Consider the following 20195-nt stretch of genomic DNA (forward strand, 5'->3'; position numbering starts at 1 on the left):
ATTGTTGGGCCCAGACTTACTCGAGGCTGGATTAGAACCGTTCAAACTTATTAAATGTGGGGATCAAGGTATCATGTTGCGCCGGATTCAAATTGATGCTGGAAGCAAAAGGCTTCCTGCCTTTTTAAGTTTCAGCTTGCTTTTTTTTTTAATTGACTTTGTGGAAGATGTGTTCATCAAAGTTTATTCATAACCATTGCATTATGTTTTCTCACTCTTTCCTCCCCCTCAGACATTTTCAAGATACTTGACATTCAAACGGGACAATAATGAGCTATTGCTCTTTGTTCTGAAGCAGCTAGTGGCGGAGCAGGCTACTTACCAACGCAATAGATATGGGGCACAGCAAGACACCATTGAAATACCAGAAAAAGATTTGGTGGAAAAGGTAAATGGAAATATGACTGTGGTATTACAGTTCGTGGTGAAATTTGTGGTCTCTTGCCAACTTTGTTAAGAATATGCACCTTCAACAAAAGCCCATATGACACAGGACAGAAGTCAGCCATTTGGCCTATTGAGTCTTCTCCACCATTCAATGAGATCATGACTGGTCTGAAATGATAACCCTCAATTCCACTTTTCAACCTTATCCTCCTAACCCTTCCTTTACTGATTAGAAATCTGTCTGTCACAGCCGTGAACATTCTTAACAACCCAACCTCAACAGCCCTGTGCTGCGAAGAATTCCATAGATTCCCTACCCTTTAAGGGAAGAAATTCCTCCTCATCTCTGTCTTAAATGATTGACCCCTACCTCCTAAGATTATGCACCCTGGTTCTAGACTCACACAATGGGAAACAACATCCTTGCATCTACCCTGTCAGGTCCCCGGAGAATCCTATATGGCCTACATCTTAAAGGAAGTGGCAGCAGAGATAGTGGAGGAATTGGTTATAATATTCCACAATTCCCTGGGTTCTGGAAAAGTTCCAGTGGATTGGAAAAAGGTTAATGTAACCTCCCTGCTAGAAAACTATAAACCAGTTAAATGTCATACGGAAATGGTTGGAATCCATTATTAAGGGAGTAACAAGGGGACATTTGAAAAGTCAAGAGTGCAATCCATCCGAATCAGCATGGTTTTATGAATGGTAAATAGTGTTTGACTAGTTTTCTGGAGTTCTTCGAAGATGAAACAAGCAAATTGAACAATGGGGTTATGTGTATCTTGACTTCCAGAAGGCATTTGACAAGGTGCCATGCAAAATGTTAATACACCAGGGGGTTGTGGGTAATATATTGGCTTGGATAGAGGATTGGCTGAACAACATAAAGCAGAGTGTGGGGATAAATGGGTCTTTTTCTGGTTGGCAAGCTGTAGCTAGAAGTGCCACAGGGTTCGGCCCTCTAGGCCCCAACTATTTACAATCTGTATTAATTACTTGGATGCAGGGATAGAATGTACGATGGTGAAATTTGCAGAGGTGGGAAAGCAAGTTGCAATGTGGAAGTAAGATATCAGATGGATATCGATAGGTTGGGTGAGTGGGCCAAAAGTTAGCAAATGGCATTTAAGTGTGAGGTTATCTATTTTTGGATATTTGTTGTCCTAATGGAGAGAAACGAAAATACTTTGGTGCAGAGGGATCTGGTTGCCCTTGTGCATGAATCACAAGTTGGAATGCAGGTACAGCGGGTAATAAGGAATGCAAAAGGAGCTTTGACATTTATTGCTAATGGAATAGAGTATAAACTTGGGAAGTACTTTTGCAACTGTATAGGGTAGACCTTGAGGAAGGATGGAAATGCATTAGAGGTGACTCAAAGAAGGTTCACTAGATTGATTCCAGGGACGAAGGACTTGCCTTATGAAGCGAGACTGAACAGTTTAGTCCTATACTCGCTGGGGTTTAGGATAATATGGTGAGATCTAATTGAAATATAGAAGATGCTAAAGGGGATTGACCGGGTGAACGTAGAGCAGATGTTTCCCCTTGTTGAACGTTATATAACAAGAGACTATGGGGTGGCAAATTCAAAACAGAAATGAGTAATTACTTCACTCAAAGGATCATGAATCTGGAATTTTCTACCCCAGAGCGCAATGGACACTAAACAAATTTGAGGAGATGAATAGGTTTTGATCAGTCGTGGGATGAAGGGTTGGGCGTGGGATGCATGGGCAGCGGGCAGAAATTTGGAGATTAAATCAACCATGATCGTATTAAATGGTGGAGCAGGATCGAGGGGCTTAATTGCTTACTCCTAGTTCTTGTTTCTCAATAAAGTTGCTACTTATTAATCTAAACGTATCTTCACTTTCCTTATCCAAGTCATTAATAAGTAATTACTTGTGGCCCCAGCACTGATCCCAGTTACAGGTTGTCATCCTGAAAATGCCCCTCTTTACTCATCTCTGTCTTCTATTAGTTAGCCAATCCTCCGTGTTCATAGAATTTACAGTGCAGAAGGAGGCCATTCGGCCCATCGAGTCTGTACCAGCCTTGGAAAGATCACCCTACCTCAGCCCGCACCTCCACCCTATCCCAGTAACCCCACCTAACCTTTTTGGACACCAAGGGGAATTTAGCATGGCCAATTCACCTAACCAGCACATCTTTGGACTGTGGGAGGAAACCGGAGCACCCAGAGAAAACCCACGCAGACACAGAAGAATGTGCAGACTCCGGACGGGAATTGAACCTTGGACCCTGGTGCTAACCACTGTGCTACCATGCTGCCCAATATACTACCCCCAACACCATGGGTTCTTAAATGTCTTGTCAATATTAAACTAAAAAAACTATCTAGCAAAACACTGCTGCAAATGCGCTTTTTTTGTTAGACAAGAATTGTAAATGTAGGAATCTCTGGACAATAATTGGCTATGTTTTTTAAAATAAATTTAGAGTGTCCAAATCATTTTTTCCAATTAAATGGCAATTTAAATTGACCAATCAACGTAGCCTGCACATCTTTGGGTTGTGGGGGCGAAACCAATGCAAACACGGGGAGAATGTGCAAACTCCACACGGGCAGTGACCCAGAGCTGGGATCGGACCTGGGTGCCGTGAGTAGGCGGTGCTAACCCACTGCGCCACTGTGCTGCCCCCATTGGCTATGTTAATTCATTGACCAAGTCCAATTCTGTTTAGGGTGCCACGGTGGTTAGCACTTCTGCCTCACGGCGCTGAGGTCCCAGGTTCAATCCCGGCCCCGGGTCACTGTCTGTGTGGAGTTTGCACATTCTCCCCGTGTCTGCGTGGATCTCACCCCCACAAGCCAAACATGTGCAGGGTAGGTGGATTGGCCACTCTAAATTGGCCCTTAAATGGAAAAAAACAAAACATTTAAGAAGTCCAATTCTGTTTCAGTTGCATGGAATTCCAAAATTTTCATGGGTGTTTGGGGAATTCCATTCCTTTTTAAAATTCCTTTCTCAGTTACAAAGCCAATGCGCAGAGCAGAGGCAAACACCTAATCCACCTCCTTGCCTGCTCCAAAAACCAATTCAAATTCAAATTGAATCCAATTCATGGCCCCCACAAGAGAGACATACCAGATCCAGGCATTACACCTGATCCCACGCTCATCTTGGCCAAAAGGCAGAGAAGCGATTCTGGAATTCCATTGCTGTGAAAGCCAATTAACTGGAAGATTTTGGCAGTGCAGGAAGTTTCCTGATATAAATGCGGGCAAAGCAATAAAGAGAACTTGTGTTTATAGTATGGGCAGTGCATTTGAGGCTTAATGGGGGTCTGAATTATGTTTGTGTTCCTGGTCCTATGCTCCAGTTGACGTGAAGTGTACGTTTTGTCATCTTCCTATTTACCTGTAATAAAAGTCATCAATCCCATCGTCCTTTTGTCAGCATTTAAATAAAAAGAAGCCATTGAGAACCTCTTGTTCTATGCTGATTTGTTTGTTTTTAAGGCTTTGCTCTTTTTCTTTCTAGGCTCGTCAGATCAACATTCACAACATGACCTCATTCTATGAAAGTGACCTCTTCAAAATTAACAAGTTCGCACATGACATGCGAAGGAAATTGATCGTGCAGCAGTTCTGATTTTAAAAGAGGACAGAAGAGAAGAAATCTTTGTGGAGGTTGGCGTAATGCAAAAACTGACCATGTCCCTGGCATAGATGAACGTTTTTTGGATGATAATGAAGAAGTGTGCGCTTCATGGAGGATGGGTTCAGATATAGGCTGTTGCCCATCCAAAGCTCATTCCTTGAAGTACCTGAACACACTTCATCCAGTTGCATTTTAAATGCTCCCTTTGGATTTTGTTTCCCCCATCTTGCCTGCCAACCTTGCCAACTATTGTCCATATTTTCAACAGATTTTAAAAAGAAGAACTTGTGCAAAGACTTCACATTTTACAAAATAGCAACTACTTCATTGAAACCAAGTTTGTCACATTTTTTAACTGAAGCTATCCAATTTTGCATAATGACTCTTTTCTGTCTGTCTCTTCCCCCCCCCCCCCCCCCCCCAATTGTGCTTGCTTTGTGTATAATTAAAACTAGATGTACATTCGCTAACTTGTATTACAGTGACTATCAATAAAGGTGTTTTTCCAAGTTTTTGCGTTTGGTTTGAAACCGTTCCCCAAAAAATTGTCAAATTGTAGACTTCAAGCACGTTCCCTACCACCTACAGGGACTCTGCACTCCAATTCTGGCCTCCTCAGGCGTCCTTGATTATTTTTGTTTTTTGTGTCCTGTCATTGACGGCTGAGCTTTTAGCTGCTCGGATTCCAGAATTCTTTCCCTAAAACCCTCGGCCTTTGTACTTTTCTGTTCCTCAAAACCTATCTCTTTGACTGAGCTTTTGGTCATTTGTTCTAATGTTTTCTTCTTTGGCTCCGTGTCGACATTTGACTGCTTGCACTCCCACGGAGCACCTTGGGATGTTTTACTATGTAGAAGATGTACAAGTTGGTTGGTGGCGATTGTTGAGTGAATGCAGTGCCTTCAGTCATTTTTTTTCAAGATCATAGTGAAAAGACCACCAGGGTAAAAATATTGTCAGTGCAGCTGCACTTGAACCGACATCTTTATGTTGGCTATGTGCCTTTGTAGACCACTATTGATTTTCTGCTCTAATTGTGTGCTTGTGGGCCAGATACATAAAGCAATCTGTACAATTAGCATTGTGCTGTGCCCAGTGTAATTTGGTACATAACCTCCAGTTCACAAAAAGAAAATTGGGTAACTTAAAGCTGGCCCCTGAGGCATTGATCAATAGTTTATGGATTGGTTTTTGAAAAGAGCTTCTACAGCAGAGCCCTGAGAATAACATTTGTTTGTCTATATTGTTTTCCACCTTTAGTGCTGAGGTTAAAGATGCTGCCTCGGTCCAGTATTGTGCGGCTGCCTGCTTTGTGTTCTCCAGTGTCGCCATGGGAAAAACAGCACAAGCTCTGGCTTTTTTCAACATCTGATGGGAAATGCATGCCGCGTGACTTCAGACAGCTAAATTTACGCAACAGCTTAGAGGAAACCTGTACATATCGTGATGAAGGACTTTGCTGTTGATCAATGTTGCATACAAGGGTTGTTGCTGTTCACGGCATTGTTCAATCACTGGACAGGCTAGCATTTTACTGCCCATCCTTGGTGTCCTGGCCAGTATTTACTCTTCAACTAACATCACAAATAGATTACTTAGTCATTGCTGTTCATGGGAGCTTGTTGTGCACTGATTGCCACAAAAGGGGCTGCAAGTGCTTTGGGATGCCCTGAGGTCATGGAAGATGCTACCTGGTTTTAAGGAGCCTAAAGAGAAAGGCAGAGGAGTTTCAGGAGATAAATCCAGAGCTTGCGGCCCATGCACTTGAGACACAGCAAACGTATGTGTAACAATTAAAATGAGGAATCTATGTACTCAGAAGTGTACGACACTTTGGATGACCACATTCCCATAGAATTCCTACAGTGCAGAAGGAGGCCATTTGGCCGACCAAAAGAGCACCCCACTCTGCCCTATCCCTGTAATCCCACCTAACCTGCACATCTCTGGATACTGAGGGGCAATTTAGCATGGCCAATCTACCTAACCTGAACATCTTTGGACTGTGGGAGGAAATCGGAGCACCTGGAGGAAACTCATGCAGATGCTGAGAACGTGCAAACTCCACACACTCAACCGAGGCCAGAATTGAACTCTGGTCCCTGACCTTGAAGCAGCATTGCTAATCACCATTATATTTAATTGGCTGTAATGTCTGGTCATCTGTGGTGGGGAAATTACTGGAGCCCGATCGGGGATGGGGTAACTGAACACCTCAAAATTTTGGTTGATTAGGGAGAGCCACCATGGATTTGAGAAGGGAAAGTCATGCCTGACTAAATTTATTGAATGTTTTGAAGGTGTTACTTAAGGTAGTTGACTAGGGAATGTCAAGGGATGTTATTTATATGGAATTCCAGAAGGCATTTGACAAAGTCCCATGTGGAAATGTAACTAAGGTGGAAGCCCATGGAGTTGAGGGCAAATTATTGACATGATTAGGAAACTGGTTGAGTGGTAGGCAACAGAGAGTGGGGATAATGGGTAAGTACTCTTAATTGGCAGGAGGTGACTCGTGATGTACCACGGGGATCTGTGTTGGGGACTCATTATTCATCAATGACTTGAAAGATGGCATAGAAAGTCATATGTCCAAATTTGTTGCTGATACAAAGTTAGGCCGCATTGCAGACGGCCCAGACGATAGCAGAAAATTGCAAGGACATATTGACAGATGAGGTAAATGGGCAAAATTGTGGCAGATGGAATTCAATGGAAATAAGTGAGAGGTTATCCATTTTGAACCAAAAAAGGATAGAGCAGAGCACCTTCGAAAGGGGAAGAGTTTAAATACAGTGGGATGTTCAAAGAGATTTGGGGGTTCAGGTGATCCTTAAAATGCCACCGACAAGTGCAGACAATATAACGGCTCGTGGAATGCCTAGACTTTATATCTCGAGGATTGGAGTATAAAGACACGGAAGTTCTGCAGCTATGCAAAACCCTGGTTAGACCCCACTTGGAGTCACTGAGCAGTTCTGGGCATCACACTTTTTAGGAAGGATATTTTTACCTTGGAAGTGCGACGTAGGTTTACAAATCTGATAACCTGGATTACAGGGATAAAGTTACGAGGACAGATTTCTCAAATTAGGCCTGTTTTTGCTAGAATTTAAAAAGCTATGGGGTGATCTGATTGAAGTATTCAAGATAATAATAGGGAAAAGGCAGGATAGATAAAGAAACTATTTCCACTGGTTGGGAGTTTCTAAAACTAGGGGACATAGTCTAAAAATTAGGGCTGGACCGTTCAGGAGAGATGTTGAGAAACATTTCTTCACTCCAGGGTAGTAGAGGTTTGGAACTCTCCAAAAACTGCAGTTGAAGCTCGATTAGTTGTTAATGTTTCAAAGATATTAAGGGATGTGGGGCTAAAGGCAGGTCTATGGAGTTGAGCCACAGATCAGCCATGATCTCATTGAATGATGGGACAGGCTCGAGGGGCTGAATGGCTTACTCCTGTTCCGATGTCATGAAGAGCACTATCTAAATGCACACCTTTTTATGAAAACATTGAGTGATTCCAGTCTTGCACCAATGATAGGTTCCTTCTCTTGAAAGGATGTTACTGATCAAGGTGGGTTGAGGTTTCATGTTCATCTGCACTGAATGTCTGTCTAAATGTGGTGTATATGGATTTCAGCAAAGCGTTTGATAAGGTTCCCCACGGTAGGCTATTGCAGAAAATACGGAGGCTGGGGATTGAGGGTGATTTAGAGATGTGGATCAGAAATTGGCTAGCTGAAAGAAGACAGAGGGTGGTGGTTGATGGGAAATGTTCAGAATGGAGTACAGTCACAAGTGGAGTACCACAAGGATCTGTTCTGGGGCCGTTGCTGTTTGTCATTTTTATCAATGACCTAGAGGAAGGCGCAGAAGGGTGGGTGAGTAAATTTGCAGACAATACTAAAGTCGGTGGTGTTGTCGATTAGTGTGGAAGGAAGTAGCAGGTTACAGAGAGATATAGATAAGCTGCAGAGCTGGGCTGAGAGGTGGCAAATGGAGTTTAATGTAGAGAAGTGTGAGGTGATTCACTTTGGAAGGAATAACAGGAATGTGGAATATTTGGCTAATGGAAAAGTTCTTGAAAGTGTGGATGAGCAGAGGGATCTAGGTGTCCATGTACATAGATCCCTGAAAGTTGCCACCCAGGTTGATAGGGTGGTGAAGAAGGCCTATGGAGTGTTGGCCTTTATTGGTAGAGGGATTGAGTTCCGGAGTCAGGAGGTCATGTTGCAGCTGTACAGAACTCTGGTACGGCCGCATTTGGAGTATTGCGTACAGTTCCGGTCACCGCATTATAGGAAGGACATGGAGGCTTTGGAGCGGGTGCAGAGGAGATTTACCAGGATGTTGCCTGGTATGGAGGGAAAATCTTATGAGGAAAGGCTGATGGACTTGAGGTTGTTTTCGTTGGAGAGAAGAAGGTTACGAGGAGACTTAATAGAGGCATACAAAATGATCAGGGGGTTGGATAGGGTGGACAGTGGGAGCCTTCTCCTGCGGATGGAAATGGCTGGCACGAGGGGACATAACTTTAAACTGAGGGGTAATAGATATAGGACAGAGGTCAGAGGTAGATTATTTACACAAAGAGTAGTGAGGCCGTGGAATGCCCTACCTGCTACAGTAGTGAACTCGCCAACATTGAGGGCATTTAAAAGTTTATTGGATAAACATATGGATGATAATGGTATAGTGTAGGTTAGATGGCTTTTGTTTCGGTGCAACATTGTGGGCCGACGGGCCTGTACTGCGCTGTATTGTTCTATGTTCTAAAGCTGAAAACCAAATTTCAAAGCTGCGATGGTGAAATTTGAACTCTTGCTGCATTGCAAATCCAGCAACATTACTAGACTACCATGCTCTGACGTCAGTCAGCATGTCCCTCTCTTAAAACAGCTGCAATTAAGTCATCTTTAGTGTTGCTTGGAATTAGTGGATTTCTGCAGCAGTTAACATGTTATCCGTTGCCTCCTCCAGTCCGACAGCCACTCTGAAATCTGTGTCCCTGCAATTTGGGACTCTGCACATTCTTACTTTTACATGTTTCCCCCATTGATTACTGTGCCTTTAGCTGCTGTGAGCTGAAGGTTTGGGGAAGCGGGTGGTGGATGGAGTGTCAATCAAGCAGACTGCTTTTTCCAGAGTGTTGTTCGAATCGAGTTCAGGCAAATGGAGAGAATTCCATCAGACTCCTGGGGCGAAATTCTCTGTTATCGCGCAAAGTCCACCGACCAGCGGCAAAAACAGCGCAAATCCCACCTGCGTCACGCCGCCCCAAACGTCGCAAAGTCTCCGGCCTGGAATGGGCTAGCAGCGACGTGACGCTATCCGCGCTGGCTCATGTGGTTCACGGCGCGACGGCTCATTAAGGACACGCTGCTCCCCCCACCCGACCAGAACACCGGACCGGATGGCCGCCCGCCGCTCAGCCCCGAGGTTCCAGTCTCGTGACATTGAGGCGCTCCTGGACGCAGAGGAGGGAGGCCCTGTATCCCGGGCACGGCCGCAGAGTTGCCCCACTCCACAGCCGGCGTCTGTGGAGGGAGGTGGCAGAGGCCGTCACCGCTGTGGCCCTGACGCCACGGACAGGCACCCAGTGCCACAAGAAGGTGAACAACCTCGTCAGAGCAGCCAGGGTGAGCCTCCCCCCACCCCCCTTGCCCGATATCCATATCCCCCCCTCCCCCATATCCCCCCTCCCCCATATCCCCCCTCCCCTATATCCCCCCTCCCCCATATCACTGCCTGCGTGTCTAACCATGCATGCTTCATTGTGTATCGCAGGAGCAAACGCCGAGGCACCCATCCCCGCAGATGCAGACCGCCCGCATGATGCCCCTCGGAGACCACGGGGGACGGAGCGACCCGGACCTTCTGGCATGCAACGCCCGCAGGATGCCCCTTGGAGACCACTGGAGATGGAGAGACCCGGACCCTCTGGCATGCGACGCCCGCACGATGCCCCTTGGAGACCACTGGAGATGGAGAGACCCGGACCCTCTGGCATGCGACGCCCGCACGATGTCCCTCGGAGACCACTGGAGATGGAGAGACCTGGAGCAACAGGGAGACTATGCCCCCGTCTCATGCGGGTGCGACGACGCAGGCGTGTGCCACCCAGCGATGAGAGGGGCAGCCACAGGCCCCCGTCACAGCCAAGCCACGAAACCACTACCCAGGACACCACTACCCAGGTCACCGAAATACAGACAGTGACACAGATTGGATGGGCGGAGACGAACTGCCACCCCAAAGTGCCATGGACTCAGTAGGACGATGCGCACGACACAACGCCACTGCTGTCACCAACACCCTCCACCATCGCAGAGACGCTCACCTCAGTTGGGCACTTTAGTGATGAGGCGTCTGGTACACTCACTGGTGCGCACAACACAGCCGTCCCGGTACAGCAGGTGGAGGTAGGTGCAGCAGAGGGGCTGAGCGGTCGGAGGGCAGCCCAGCCCAAGCGAACATCTGCCGCCCAGATGGATCCCGGGTTCCTGGAGTTACCACACCCACCCATAGATCCGATGCAACCACCGAACCGGAGACGAGCGAAGAGGGTGGCGGCCGGCTTGCGGCGGCTGCAGTCGCAGGTGGAGGAGTCCACCCGCGTCCAGGAGCTGGGAGTGGTGCCGGTCATGCGTGCCACCCAGGCCGACACCGCACGGGTGGCGCAGCGGTGGAGGCAATGGGTGCGACGGTGTCAGACATGGGGAACGGTTTGCGAGGCCTGGGGCTTTCCGTGCAGGCGGCGTCTGTGGCCCAGGACATGGCTGCCCTCTCACAGGAGGCCATGAGCCAGCGGCAGATGGCAGAGGCGCTCAACGCCATGGCCCAGTCTCAGCAGGCCATGGCCCAGTCTCTGCAGGCCATCCCTGAGGGCATCGGCGCCATTGCCCATGTGCGAGCCGGCGTCGCACTGTCACAGACAGGGTTTGCCAATCCCCTGAGCTCCATGGCTGCAAACCTGCAGACCCCTGTCGATACCAGCACGGGCCTCCAGGACTGGCAGCGCCAGATGTTGGGGGGGCGTCGGATGGCCAGTCCGTTCGCATCCCCCACCCATGTAGAGGCCTGGGGGTCATCGGGCACCCCGAGGGAGGAGGAGGAGGTGCTGTGGTCCGTCCCGGGTCCCCCTGTAGGGGAGGTCCCGGAACACCACGACACCTCGGACCACCCCCCCCCTCCGTCCCAGGTGCATCGGGTGGGCAATGGGCAGGCTGGCAGCTCGCCATCCCAGTCGCCCGGGCCGCAGCCTGGCCCATCTAGGCCAGGACGCCCCAGGAAATGGCCGCCAAAGGGATCCCATGTCAGAGGGCAGGAATCACAGGAGTCCACCTCCAGTTCTGCTGTACCGTCTGGGGAACCACGTAGACGTAGTCATAGGATCTGTAAGGCCAAACAATTAGACACTGAGTAAGTTGGCACGGGTGCAGGGCACAGATGAGTTTTAGGGGCTAGGGCACGTGTATGAACTCCTTTCGTTATTAAAGTCAATGTTACACCTACAGAAGCTGCCTTTGTGCTCTGTCCAAAGCGTGCGGGGGTGTCATGTACGTTGAGCGCAAGTGTGTGTGTGAGGGGTGGTCTTACCTCAGCCCCAGGTGAGTCTGCCCCCTTCCCCCTGGGCAGCCATCAACATCCCCCCCCCCCCCCCCCCCCCCCCGGGCAGAGGACGGGACCGTGCGTTGCAATGTCACAGCCGAATGCAGGGATGGTCCGGGTGGATGGTGGTACGGTGGCCATGGGTCAGTCATAGTCCAACGATGTGGAGCCAGGAGCTCATCGCAGGGTGGGTTGTCATCATCCTCCATGGCCTGCAATAGACACGCGTCCACCGGCAACTGTGTGAGCCCGGCCGTTGTGCCGCAGGTGGATCGGCAATGGGGGGGTGGTGTGCATGCGGGTGGGGTGGGTGGGGTTGGGGAGGGGGGTGAGGGTGCTGGATGGGTGGGGGGTGTGGGTGGTCGGCTGTTGCCATGGTGTGTGGTCTGTGGCCATACTACCCGATTCCCACGCCCATCTAGTCAGTGAAGTGTGCGGCTATCAGCCTGTCCCGTGCCCGCTGGCCCAGCCGGTAACGGTGGACAGCCACCCGCCCGTGTCTAGCCGGTCTGCCCTGACCATTGCCCCCATCCCCCTCATCTGGGGAGGACTGCGCCTCTTCCTGCTGCTCCTCCACTCCGCCCCTCTGCTGGGCTATATTGTGCAGGACGCAGCACACCACAATGATGCGCCGACCCTATCTGACCGATACTGGAGGGCGCCCCCAGAGAGGTCCAGGCACCTGAAACGCATCTTCAGCACGCCAAAGCACCTCTCTATCACTCCCCTTGTTGCTATATGGGCAGCATTGTAGCGGTTCTCCGCCTCATTGCGTGGCCTCCGTATAGGCGTCATCAGCCACGATCGCAATGGGTAGCCCCTGTCGCCCAGCAACCAGCCCCTCAGCCGGGGATGGCGTCCCTCGTACATGCCGGTGATGTATGACCTCGACAACACGTATGAGTCGTGTACACTGCCCGGGTAACGGCCGCAGACGTGCAGGATCATCATGCGATGGTCGCAGACCACCTGTATGTTCATCAAATAGGTCCCCTTCCTATTGGTGAACACGGCCCTGTTATCTGCAGGTGGCCGCACGGCGACGTGCATCCCATCAATCGTGCCCTGGACCATGGGGAACCCGGCCACGGCAGAGAAGCCCACGGCCCGGGCATCTTGGCTGGCCCGGTCCACAGGGAAGCGGATGTAGCGGTGCGCCATGGCAGAAAGGGCGTCTGTCACTGCCCGGATGCACTGGTGCACCGATGTCTGCGATATGCCGGACAGGTCCCCACTCGGTGCCTGGAATGACCCCGTTGCATAAAGGTTCAGGGCTACCGTAACCTTGACGGACACGGGGAGAGGGTGTCCCCCGCCAGTGCCACGCGGTGACAGGTGCGCCAGCAGGTGGCAGATGTGTGCCACGGTTTCCCGGCTCATCCGGAGTCTCCTCCTGCATTCTCGGTCCGTGAGGTCCTGATATGACTGCCGGGGCCGGTACACACGGGGCGCCCTCGGGTGCCTCCGTTGCCGTGGGGCCGCGACGTCCTCCTCCCCCTCCTCATCCTGTCGGTCAGGTGTCCCTCCAGCCTGGTCGGCTGCCGCCTGCCCCTCTGCGGCAGCCTGCGCCGCCTCTCTGGCACGCTCCTCATCCAGGGCAACATGGACATTAGCGGCTGCCGCCACGGCGGCCAACATCGCTGGCTGATCGGAAAACATGACGGCCTGGTTGGGGGGGGGAACGACGGCATGTCATCATTGCCCATACCCCCTCCTCCCCGCAGCCAGGTGGCATGGACCGCATGGGTCCTACTGTTGGAGGCTGGCACCTGGCCAGGTGGACCGACTCACTTGCCCCCGTCCCCCCATCCCCCTCCCCGGCACGGACCCCATCCCCCTCCCCGGCACGGACACCCCCCCCCATCCCCCTCCCCGGCACGGATCCCATCCTCCTCCCCGGCACTCACCCCCCCCTCCCGGCACTCCCCCGGAGCCCAGCCCACTCTAACCACCCCCCCCCCCGCCGCGCGCACACACACAAAACCCTACACACACCTCTCCCCCACACATTCAGACTGCGGCCACGCCATCGTCTCTCCAGCGGCCAACCCCCCAGGCCGTCACCCACCTCCTCGCTGGTCGGCGTAAACCTTGAGCACTGGTTGACGCCGATTGAAAGGTGGTTTGATTTACGCCGATGTGACCCGCTGGGGGGTTGGAGAATCTCGCCCCTGATTTGTATTGTGGAGGGTGGAAGTCAGGAGGTGATAGACCCAGCCTCGGACTTCATCCTGTAGCCACTGTATTACGTTTCTGGTCAATATTTACCCCCAGATTTTAATGGTGGGGAATTCAGTAACCTCAGAATATCATGAAGTGGTTAGACAATTTCCCATGAGAGAGCCATTGCCTGGCAATTATGCAGCAAGAAAGTTACCTGCCATGTATCTGTCCACACCTAAAAATTGACCAGGTCTTGCAAGCAGTCATGGATTATTTCATAATTAGAGGTACAGAACAAGAATGATTACAAATATAGGAAAAGTTAAATAACTTAACCTAAATCCTTAACAGCTGCCGGTGTCTGGATTGTTGAAAAATGAGTTAAATGGGTGCCATCTCAGTTAAAATCTGTCAACAGAACCCCTGATGGTTCATTTAATTTTCTCCAAATGTTAAAAGAGCATTAAGTCTCCCATTCTGGAGATAAGCAGTCAGGAGGGACAGGCAAAAAGCAGAGGACAAGAGAAATGGCCAGATGGTAGAAACGAGAGCCCAACAGCAGGAAAAATCATTAGTCGACTGCAGGCCAACCATTTCCCTCTATGTCAGCAGCAAAAGTGACTTGCCACACATGTGTCAGTCTCTACAGCCACAACAGACGATGTTCAATATAGAATTGATATATGCCCCGGTTATCTCTCAAATACCAGCGGCTATCATAGTCTCAACCCTCCCTATCACCTCCTTCAGCCCTATATCTGCTCTCATCCAATTCTACCTTCCTGAGCATCCATAACTTTAATTTCTTCGCCATTGGTGGACATGCCTTCAGATGCCTAAGCTCTGAGTTTTGGAGTTACCTCCCTAATCCTTTACCCCTTTCTATCTCTCTTTCCTTTGACACACTCCCTAAAACCTACCCCTTTGACCAAGCTTTTTGCAATCTATCCATATACTTCCTTATGTGCATCAGTGTCAAATTTTGTTTTATAATTCTCCTGTGAAGAACCTTGGGATATTGTGTTGCATTAAAGATCAAAGAACAATACAGCACAAGAACAGTCCCTTCGGCCCTCCAAGCCTGTACCGCTCATGATACCACCCTTGGCCAAAACCTCAGCACTTCCTTGAGTCGTATCCCTCTATACCCATCCTATCCATGTATTTGTCGAGATGCCTTTTGAACACCGTTAATGTATCTGCTTCCACAACCCCCCCCTGGCAGCGCGTTCCAGGCACTCACCACCCTCTGTGGAAAAAACCTGCCTCGCCCATCTCCTCTAAACTTTGCCCCATGGACCTTAAACCTATGCCCCCTGGTGGCTGACCCCTCCACCCTGGGAAAGAGTGCCTGCCCATCCACTTTGTCCATGCCTCTCATAATCTTGTAGATCTCTTATCAGGTTACCCCTCAACCTGTTACATTATTATTTTTTTTAAAAATAAATTTAGAGTACCCAATTCCTTTATTTCCCAATTGAGGGGCAATTTAGCATAGCTAATCCACCTGTCTGCACATCTTTGGGTTGTGGGGGTGAGACCCACGCAGATACAGGGAGAATGCGCAAACTTCACACAGACAGTGACCCGGGGCCAGGATCGAACCTGGGACCTCGACCTCTGTTGCACTAAAAGTATATTGTTGAAGTGTAGCTGGTATAATGTAGGAAGCATGGTAGCCAATTTACTGGAGTTGCCAATTGCAATTAAATATATTCCTGGAGGTTTCATCACATGACTTGCTCCCACGCTCCTGCCATTAGTTGGACAACACGTCCATCCTTGTGACGAATGTCCTTCCTGCAACAATTGGAAAGACCCATTAACCAATTGGATGATGCTTGATTGTCAGCCAGGCGGCCTCCCCTGTTCCCCTTCCCCTCACTTCCAAATATTTCTATAACTGGTGTGTAGAAATGTTCAACGAGAAAGAAAACATTAACCTCCCTGAGGATTTAAACGTCCCTCACTAAAAGCAAAGTGATAATAATTCTGCTTCAGTTAAGGGGTAAATGTTGGCCGGGACACTGGAGGGAAGACCCATGTCCTTCCAATACTGCAACGGGATTTTTTATGCCTATCAGAGAGGGCAGGTAAGTTTCAGCTTAAATGTCTCATCTAACAGGCAGCACCTCCGACCATGCAGCACTCCTTCCGTACTGACTCCGAGAGTGTGGCTTTTTGGCCTGGAGTCTCTGGGATGTGTCCTGGACCCCATAATTGCGTGCAATTCTGGTCGCCGCATTATAGGAAGGATGTGGAAGCATTGGAAAGGGTGCAGAGGAGATTTACCAGAATGTTGTCTGGTATGGAGGGAATATCTTATGAGGAAAGGCTGAGGGACTTGAGGCTGTTTTCGTTAGAGAGAAGAAGGTTAAGCGGTGACTTAATTGAGGCATACAAGATGATCAGAGGATTGGATAGGGTGGACAGTGAGAGCCTTTTTCCTCGGATAGTGATGTCTAGCACGAGGGGACATAGCTTTAAATTGAGGGGAGATAGATATAGGACAGATGTCAGAGGTAGGTTCTTTACTCAGTAGTAAGGGTGTGGAATACCCTGCCTGCAACAGTAGTGGACTCGCCAACACTAAGGGTATTCAAATGGTCATTGGATAGACATATGGACAATAAGGGAATAGTGTAGATGGGCTTTAGAGTGGTTTCACAGGTCGGCGCAACAGCGAGGGCCGAAGGGCCTGTACTGCGCTGTAATGTTCTATGTTCTATAACCTTCTAATTCAAAGGAGAGAATCCTCCCCACTCAACCATGGCTAGTAACGAACAAATAGTGCTTTTGTTAAGATTGCAGAGATTTTCCAGAAATACTTTTCCTTTCCTCCTCCTCCTCCAGAGAATTGTCAAAGGGTCAAATTACCCCTCAACAGCCCCTATGCATTAAAGATGTAAATCTCGTTTTTTACAAGCCCAAAGAGATTCACTCCTCCTGTTGACCCCCTTATTGATTCCTTGCTGGAGTAACGATCCCAGCAATTTGTTCATTCTTTGATCTGTCACCACTTTATAAAACAACGGGACCTGCCTTTGGGAGGTCCGGGTGGCGAGGTGTGACCAGTGAGGAGGCTGCTGATGTTAATTCTGATTGACATGCGGGGAAAATGGCGTTTTGCAAAGTGAAAGCCTGAGAACATAAAGTGCGATCTGCGAGAAGCAATATTGTTGAGGCTCTTAAGAGGTTCACCAATGATTTCAAGACTGGCCTGAAACAAGGCTGGCTCTGTGTCTGCTGGCAACTCAGCCGGCCCATGCGAATGTGTGTGTGTGCACGTCAGTGGAGAGAATTCCTACTTCCAGGCTGTTAGCCAGTGATGGGCTCCATCAATGGGACCCTTTGTTGGAACTCAGAGCCTCTGCCAAGCCCTTGATCCAGACTGAACCAGCCTATTGACTAAAGCCCTTCCAAGAGGTCTAGCTGCCTGCAGGAGCCTGTCAAAGTGCGGGACTTATTCGCCACGGACTTCGCAGGTCAAAAGATTGCCCCCAACCCCAAACAGCCCTAAGCTCGACAATTCAGATCCATTCCCACCTGGTTTGTACACCAGCTCAGTGGATAGCACGCTTGACTCTGAGTCATGAGGCCATGGATTTGTAGTCGCAATCCAGAGACTTGTGCACCGAGTCTAGGCTGCATCTCCCGAAGGTGTGAATGACGAAGAGCTGCAGTGTCACTCTTCGATGAGACATGACGGATCCCACCATTTTGCAACGAAGAACAGTTGAATTCTCCTGGTGTCCTAGCTGATATTTATCGTTCGAACAATTCAGCTAAACACAGATTATTTTTGCTTGTGAAAGGTGCCATTAAATAACCATGCCTACTTTATATTTCATCGACAGGAGACACAATCCTAGTACGAGACACCAGGGGGTGCAGGATTATCCAAACCTTTTATGGACATACTTTCTGTACCAGAGATTTTCCGTTATCTTGGCCTGGGAGCCTCGGCACTGCAGTAAACAAGCCCCCCACAGCCCCTGCAGCTCCCAACTCCCTTCCCCTGTGGTAGTAATCCTCTGTGAGACCCTTGGCCAGATCACACGGGGAGGTCATACTTGAACTTTGGAAAGAAAATGCCAGTTAATATGATGGAAGCAGTGTGAGTAAAGGCAACAGAAATAATAAGCCAATGACAATAACAACAACTTGTATTTATATAGCACCATTAACATAATGAAATGTCCCAAAGCGCTTGACAGGAGCCCCCAAACACTGAACCACGGTATTAGGTCAGATAGCCAAAAGCTTGGACTTCAGGTAGTTTTTAAGGAGTGACTTAAAAGGAGGAGAGTGAGATGTAGAGGTGCAGGGAGGGAATCCCAGGGAGCGGTTCAGGGAGGGAATCCCAGGGAGGGAATCCCAGGGAGAAGTGCAGGGAGCGGTGCAGGGAGGGAGTCCCAGGGAGAGATGCAGGGAGGGAATCCCAGGGAGCGGTGCAGGGAGGGAATCCCAGGGAGGTGCAGGGAGGGAATCCCAGGGTGGGAATCCCAGGGAGAGGTGCAGGGAGGGAATCCCAGGTAGCGGTGCAGGGAGGGAATCCCAGGGAGAGGTGCAGGGAGGGAATCCCAGGGAGCAGTGCAGGGAGGGAAACCCAGGGAGAGGTGCAGGGAGGAAATCCAGGGAGCGGTGCAGGGAGGGAATCCCAGGGAGCGGTGCAGGGAGGGAATCCCAGGGAGCGGTGCAGGGAGGGAATCCCAGGGAGCGGTGCAGGGTGGGAATCCCAGGGAGCGGTGCAGGGAGGGAATCCCAGGGAGCGGTGCAGGGAGGGAATCCCAGGGAGCGGTGCAGGGAGGGAATCCCAGGGAGCGGTGCAGGGAGGGAATCCCAGGGAGCGGTGCAGGGAGGGAATCCCAGGGAGCGGTGCAGGGAGGGAATCCCAGGGAGCGGTGCAGGGAGGGAATCCCAGGGAGCGGTGCAGGGAGGGAATCCCAGGGAGCGGTGCAGGGAGGGAATCCCAGGGAGCGGTGCAGGGAGGGAACCCCAGGGAGCGCGGCAGGGAGGGAATCCCAGGGAGAGGTGCAGGGAGGGAATCCCAGGGAGCGGTGCAGGGAGGGAATCCCAGGGGGAGGTGCAGGGAGGGAACCCCAGGGAGCGGTGCAGGGAGGGAATCCCAGGGAGCGGTGCAGGGAGGGAACCCCAGGGAGCGGTGCAGGGAGGGAATCCCAGGGAGCGGTGCAGGGAGGGAATCCCAGGGAGCGGTGCAGGGAGGGAATCCCAGGGAGCGGTGCAGGGAGGGAATCCCAGGGAGCGGTGCAGGGAGGGAATCCCAGGGAGCGGTGCAGGGAGGGAACCCCAGGGAGCGGTGCAGGGAGGGAATCCCAGGGAGAGGTGCAGGGAGGGAATCCCAGGGAGCGGTGCAGGGAGGGAATCCCAGGGAGCGGTGCAGGGAGGGAATCCCAGGGAGCGGTGCAGGGAGGGAACCCCAGGGAGCGGTGCAGGTTGGGAATCCCAGGGAGAGGTGCAGGGAGGGAATCCCAGGGAGAGGTGCAGGGAGGGAATCCCAGGGAGCAGTGCAGGGAGGGAAACCCAGGGAGAGGTGCAGGGAGGAAATCCAGGGAGCGGTGCAGGGAGGGAATCCCAGGGAGCGGTGCAGGGAGGGAATCCCAGGGAGCGGTGCAGGGAGGGAATCCCAGGGAGCGGTGCAGGGAGGGAATCCCAGGGAGCGGTGCAGGGAGGGAATCCCAGGGAGCGGTGCAGGGAGGGAATCCCAGGGAGCGGTGCAGGGAGGGAATCCCAGGGAGCGGTGCAGGGAGGGAATCCCAGGGAGCGGTGCAGGGAGGGAACCCCAGGGAGCGCGGCAGGGAGGGAATCCCAGGGAGAGGTGCAGGGAGGGAATCCCAGGGAGCGGTGCAGGGAGGGAATCCCAGGGGGAGGTGCAGGGAGGGAACCCCAGGGAGCGGTGCAGGGAGGGAATCCCAGGGAGAGATGCAGGGAGGGAATCCCAGGGAGCGGTGCAGGGAGGGAACCCCAGAGAGCGGTGCAGGGAGGGAATCCCAGGGAGCGGTGCAGGGAGGGAATCCCAGGGAGCGGTGCAGGGAGGGAATCCCAGGGAGCGGTGCAGGGAGGGAATCCCAGGGAGCGGTGCAGGGAGGGAATCCCAGGGAGCGGTGCAGGGAGGGAATCCCAGGGAGCGGTGCAGGGAGGGAACCCCAGGGAGCGGTGCAGGGAGGGAATCCCAGGGAGAGGTGCAGGGAGGGAATCCCAGGGAGCGGTGCAGGGAGGGAATCCCAGGGAGCGGTGCAGGGAGGGAATCCCAGGGAGCGGTGCAGGGAGGGAACCCCAGGGAGCGGTGCAGGGCGGGAATCCCAGGGAGAGGTGCAGGGAGGGAATCCCAGGGAGCGGTGCAGGGAGGGAATCCCAGGGAGCGGTGCAGGGAGGGAA

General features: G+C 51.3%; 1 protein-coding gene across 1 annotated transcript in view; it reads left to right on the forward strand.

Annotated features, from left to right (window-relative positions):
• mcm2 (minichromosome maintenance complex component 2) overlaps positions 1–4528 on the forward strand; it is a 36565-nt gene extending 32037 nt beyond the window's left edge. The window contains exons 16-17 of the mRNA XM_072473041.1: positions 233–388; positions 3900–4528. Coding sequence (XP_072329142.1) covers positions 233–388; positions 3900–4010 — 267 coding nt within the window. The 3' untranslated portion in view covers positions 4011–4528. The remainder of the gene's footprint in view (positions 1–232; positions 389–3899) is intronic.
• Positions 4529–20195: the final 15667 nt, after the last annotated feature.

Source organism: Scyliorhinus torazame, chromosome 13 (assembly GCF_047496885.1).
Source record: "Scyliorhinus torazame isolate Kashiwa2021f chromosome 13, sScyTor2.1, whole genome shotgun sequence".
NCBI lineage: Eukaryota > Metazoa > Chordata > Chondrichthyes > Carcharhiniformes > Scyliorhinidae > Scyliorhinus > Scyliorhinus torazame.